The 5,472-nt window shown below is 36.0% G+C and overlaps 1 protein-coding gene across 1 annotated transcript; it reads left to right on the forward strand.

The window, feature by feature from the left end:
• Nucleotides 1–597: 597 nt before the first annotated feature.
• On the forward strand, nt 598–3,280 carry LOC307004015 (uncharacterized protein). The gene is made up of 4 exons (XM_079622956.1): nt 598–1,200; nt 1,970–2,124; nt 2,730–2,833; nt 2,915–3,280. Exons 1-4 carry the CDS (start codon nt 606–608, stop codon nt 3,051–3,053), a joined length of 993 nt encoding a protein of 330 aa, XP_079479082.1. The 5' UTR covers nt 598–605; the 3' UTR covers nt 3,054–3,280.
• The last annotated feature ends 2,192 nt before the right edge of the window (nt 3,281–5,472 follow it).

The following is a 5,472-nucleotide window of genomic DNA, read 5'->3' on the forward strand; positions in this document are numbered from 1 at the left end:
ATCTATCTATTAATCTATGTATGTATCTATCTATTAATCTATCTGTCTATATATATATATATTTATATCTATGCATCTATTAATGTGTCACTATATGTAGCTACTCTGTCTGTCTCTAGCCTATCAGTCAACGTGTAAATTTAAATGTAAGCCTAAATATAACTAAACAAATCGCACTATAAATGTCACTATATCACCAAAAATCCGCTATCTCAAAATCAAACTCCTCTCACAAAAACCCACAAGGTCAAGATGCATTGATTTCACTTTTATACAGATGTGCGATTGTGTGTTCTGTTCCCGACCCTGTCAATTAAACGCTGATTCGGCGGATCACACCTGATGAAACACTTTTGAAACACTTCGAGGCTTCGTTTGGCCATAGTCACATAACATGGGTGTTTGAATCACGCTTCGGATCAGTGTTTCGAAACATCTGCGCTTCGGGATCTCGCAAAGCTTCGGAACGACTGTTTCGCGTCAGCCATGCCTAGTGAATATGTTCACCCCTACTTCACCACTGGCATTTAATAAAAACCCTCTTTGGATGATATCTGAGTCCTGAGCCTATCTACCACCTCCCCTTGATCTCCACGGGACACATTATGACAAAATTCATTAGTATTATCAGACAGGAAGTACTTTGGCACTTTTTGGCCTCCTTTACTAAATTTAGAGTCGCAAATAGCAGAGGACTACAGAGTAGAAACACACATAGCTCTTCCATCATTTCCATGACCAAGCAAACAAAAATGTCTCAGCCTGTTTATGGCAATATAAACACTGATGGAACACAAGAGATGGACAGAGGCACTCAGAGAAACCATACAGGTACAAATACAACACACAATAGGAAACTAATACAACTTTTATCTAAATTTCTGCTATTTCCAGGAAGTGATGGTGTGAGGACCAGAAGAGCAGCTCCAGTGTGTTTGGTGCTTCTGTGTGTTGTTCTGCTGACTGCAGTCATAGTGCTGTGTGTCCACATCCATACCAAGAGCACAAACTACACAGAAGAGAGACAACAGTTACTAACCATGATTACCAACCTCACAGAAGAGAGAGAACAGCTACTAAACAAGGACATAACATTGACAAATGAAAAGGATGGAGTAACCAAGAACAGTTACCAGACTAATGAGAGAGACCAGTTCAATCAGGAGAGAAATGAACTGTGGAAGATGCTCAATAAAATGGGTAATGTTAAATTATAGTGTTTACTTAACCCTCTGGTGCTCTATGCGCGTAGGTAAAAAAAAAAAAAACATTATCAATGTACTATATTTTAGGTTGATAATGTTTTTTTTTTTATATATATATATTTTGTTTTTTTAATACTAAATTATATTTACGCTGTATTTATAATCCATTTATTCCCTTTTGAGCATAGACCTGAAAATTTAATTTCCAACATAAACTGTGGTAAATCTTGTATGCTATAAAGCACAGACTTAAAGTTGATCTCTTTTCAAAGACGACACTTGGCAAATTATTGCCGAAGTAAAAAAAATAAATAGAATTTTACATGTATTATGAAAAATGCACAGAAATACTATATAATTTTTTTTTAATGAAATATATATTTTCAAAATCATAATTTTGTTTGGCTGCAGTACCAAAAGTTTTCACAAGATAAAATTAATCTCCCATTCATTTCCAATGCCGTCATTTTTGACCACAAGGAGCTCAAATATGACTACTTTTTACAGGACCGTTTTCGAATCATGTCCATTTTTTGTGTGTGTGCTCACATAGCAAGTGCCAAAACCTTTACCAAGTTGGGTACCATTCCAATGAAGTGGAAAATTCTTTAAAAAAACAAACCAAAACGTAAACATTTTCGGTAAAAAAATGACCGATTTAAATGGGGTCATTCCATAAACTTTAACACACACCTCCCCACAAAGAGTTTTTGAGTGCAAGCTATCATAAACAAATTGCATAATTCAGTACCGGTGGTAAAAAGTGGCAGTAGATGATCTGGTTCTGTTTACAGATGGATGTATTTATCAATCCAGCTTTTACTATATGTCGTCTGAGAAGAAGAACTGGACTGAGAGCAGAAGATACTGTACAGAGAGAGGAGCTGATCTGGTCATCATAAACAACAGAGAGGAACAAGTGAGTGAAACATAGATTGCACCTAAACAGTATGACCACTCAGAACCACAGACGTTAAAGAGTTTTAATTCACCCAAAAAAGATAACTCTGTCATCAATTCCTCAACCTCCTCTCTTTTCAAACCAATAAGACTTTGTTCTTCTTCAGAAAACAAATGAAAGATATTTTTAATGAAATCAATTGAAAGTGTATTCAACCAAAACTCTGACGGTTCAGAAAGCTCATCGGACACATGTAGAGATCAACCGTTCTTGCTCGATGCATGAGAAAAACGTTGCTCTATGTTTGTTCGCTGATCAAACACTGAATCTGTTGATCATATAAGGTGATCGTGTCTCTTCAGAACACTTGGATTAAACGGCTCAGTTCATATGGATTACTTTTACGATATTTACGTGAACCTTTTAAAGCATTTGAGTTTTGGGTGAATAGACTGAATTGGGTAATGGAGGGACAGAAATCTCTCAGATTTAAATATTAAAAAATATATTTATTTGTGTACCGAAGATAAATGAAAGTTTTATGGAGCTGGATCAACATGAGTGTGAGGAACTGATGATAGCATTTTCATCTTTAAATGTAGTTTCATTGTTGGTTCTACTAGGATCTTGTAAAGATGTCTGGAAGCACTGGAGTCTGGATGGGTCTGACTGACAGTGATGTGGAGGGCAGATGGACATGGGTTGATGGCAACACACTGACCTCTGGGTGAGAAATCACTGAACTGATAATTCTCTAATAAATCATCATATCTCAGTCTGAACATCTAATGCTGATCTGTTGATGCAGGTCCTGGGTGTTTGGAGAACCAAATGGACATACAAAAGAGAACTGTGCTGTGTTACATCCATCAGGGTGGTATGATTATCCATGTAATGTTGCTTTTAAATGTATCTGTGAGAAAAATATTGAAGAAATTAGTAATTAAATTAAATATATTTTAATTACACGCTTAACAACAATATGTGAAGTCAAGTTTCTTAATATTCTCCTCATAGTTGTAAATAATAAGTCACTGCTTTATAGTGACAGTGTGTGTAGTATATATAAAACATGATGACATCTTATCACAAATACATTATTTATTAATGTATTTAATAAATGAGACCACAAAACTATTTGCTTTGATGGAAGACTGAACAGTAAACCTTTAGATGACACACAACTCATATACTGAAGATTGACCAGATCAAAACAGTGATGGACTAGTTAAAGGGGTCATGACAAATCACATCAGCCCTGATCTTTTGACATAAAAGAGGTCTTTGTACCATTAAAACATAGCTTATCTTAAATGTCTTCCTCATTATATAAAGCATTTATTTAATTAAAGGTATTGTGGAAGATTTTATTTTTCCGGGTGGATCATCAAGACTATTGGTCCTCCTAGTTGTCAATCATTCTGGTGATATGTTTACGTAAGGCCGTCATACGTGCTCGTCCCTAGGTAGTTTTCGCTTTATGCACATGCGCACTTTCAGGTGTATATGTGTGTATATGTGTGGTGAGCCATTCATTGAAGCTCGCCGTTCTCACCTGTTTTTTTCTAAATGTCTGAGGGTCGCAAGAGAAAAAGCGTCTACGAATTGTATGACAAGAAGAGAAAGGCCTCTGAAGAAAGAAACAAGAGTGTTTTTGGGAGAATATTTCACACGCTGCGCTAAAAGCACAGGTTGGGCTTCCCACTGATGCCGCAGTCGCAAAGTTTCTACTCGACAGGTAAAGTTTGACATGCTATTTGGAGAAATCCATTTAAAATTACTGCTAGTAAAAGTTAATGTAAGCTATGATTAGCGATGCTAGCCCTGGCACAAGTCACGCACCGCGCAGACACAGTAAACATCTCAATTTGTCTAAAGTAGCCTTTAGTGCACACTGCACACTGGCTTGTTTGGATTCTTGCATGATCTGTGATGTCACACTTGTGAACCATTTATTCACGAGTTATAAACATGAATAACCTGTGAAAGTGAACCTTAAGTAAGCAATGAGGTACGTGTGGCTGTGCTGTATCGTGAATAAGTGCGTGAATATCGTGACAGAGCTACTTGTAATCCCGGCTAACGCCCGTTTCACACATACTCCGTATGCAGTGCGTTTGCGGTGCGTATTTTTTTCCGTACCCATGTTAACAGGTTAGAGCTTTCACACTGCACACGGAGGCAATCCGTTCCAGTTGCGGTGCGTATACAGCAGTGCAGCGATCGTTTACGCACAGAGTCTATTTTCTGCTGTGCTGCACCGCACCGGAGCGTATTGTTCACATTGAAATAAATATAGATTGACAAGAAACTGTAATAATTTGATCATAGCTACTCATAATTACAGTTAATGTGTTCTACATTTACTAAATTACAGGATCAAGAAATTAAAAACGTTTTAAACGAGAATATAAATATATATTATTGCTGCATGTTGTTCTATTTAAACATTAATATGTAGGCCTACTGTGTTGCCCTTTTTATTTATTTTGTTTATCGTCACATTCAACCTTCATGTCATGCGAATTTATTAAATGTAAATGAATATCTGAATATGTAGTTGTAGTCTATATGAATTCATAAGTAAATCATATTATATAGTTTTATTTTTGAATATAAAGAAGTTAAACAGGGTGTAATTATAAGTTTGTTATAGTTATGTAGGCTAGTTATAATTAATTTTGACTATGTAATTGTAAATCAAAATGTTTAACTTTTTGGTGCTACAGCCAGCCTTATTTATAGCAGAGGATACTCGTTTTAATGTAGTGGCATGTGCTAACAATAATTATTATATCAAATGTTAATTTCCAAAAAGGTCCTTTGTCTTCTGGGGGCTAGCCCTCTCCCGGTTCTTATTTTTTTTTCAGTCTTAAAATATGCATTTATAATCAGTATTTATACATTTGTATTCTAATTTAAAATATTTGTGTATTATATCTTAGCAACAGATATAGCGTGATAGCTTTTCTTCTGTCAACAACTCGAACTAAAACAAAGAATCACAATGATTAAAATTAATTTCATACTGTTGTAATGTCTGTAACAATGTCAAAGTTAAAGTTTGGTTTTAAAATCAAAATTACTTAGCCTACCCATTTTTTATTTTGTGACACAGAAACTACGTATCAGTAGCGCTCTGCAAACGCAGCATATGTGAAAGCACTATAGCGCGTGCTGCTCCAGTACCGCACACGCACTGCAACACGCACCGCACACGCACTGCATACGGAGTATGTGTGAAACGGGCGTAACCCAGCACTAGGGGTGTGCAAAGCAGCCGATATTTGTATCTGTATTTGTATTTGTTGAGGGGGGAAACGTATTAGTATTCGAGTAAAATTCAAAATAAGCGTAAAAATATTT

This window comes from Phoxinus phoxinus (assembly GCF_949152265.1).
Source record: "Phoxinus phoxinus genome assembly, chromosome: 9".
In the NCBI taxonomy this organism is placed as follows: Eukaryota; Metazoa; Chordata; class Actinopteri; order Cypriniformes; family Leuciscidae; genus Phoxinus; species Phoxinus phoxinus.

What these genes read in the sequence shown, in the direction of transcription:
- LOC307004015 (XM_079622956.1), top strand. Translation starts at nt 606, where the DNA reads ATGACAAAATTCATTAGTATTATCAGACAGGAAGTACTTTGGCACTTT. An exon ending in GAAGATGCTCAATAAAATGG is followed by an intron (nt 1,201 to 1,969) that starts GTAATGTTAAAT and finishes GGTGGTAAAAAG; the next exon opens with TGGCAGTAGATGATCTGGTT. An exon ending in GGCAACACACTGACCTCTGG is followed by an intron (nt 2,834 to 2,914) that starts GTGAGAAATCAC and finishes CTGTTGATGCAG; the next exon opens with GTCCTGGGTGTTTGGAGAAC.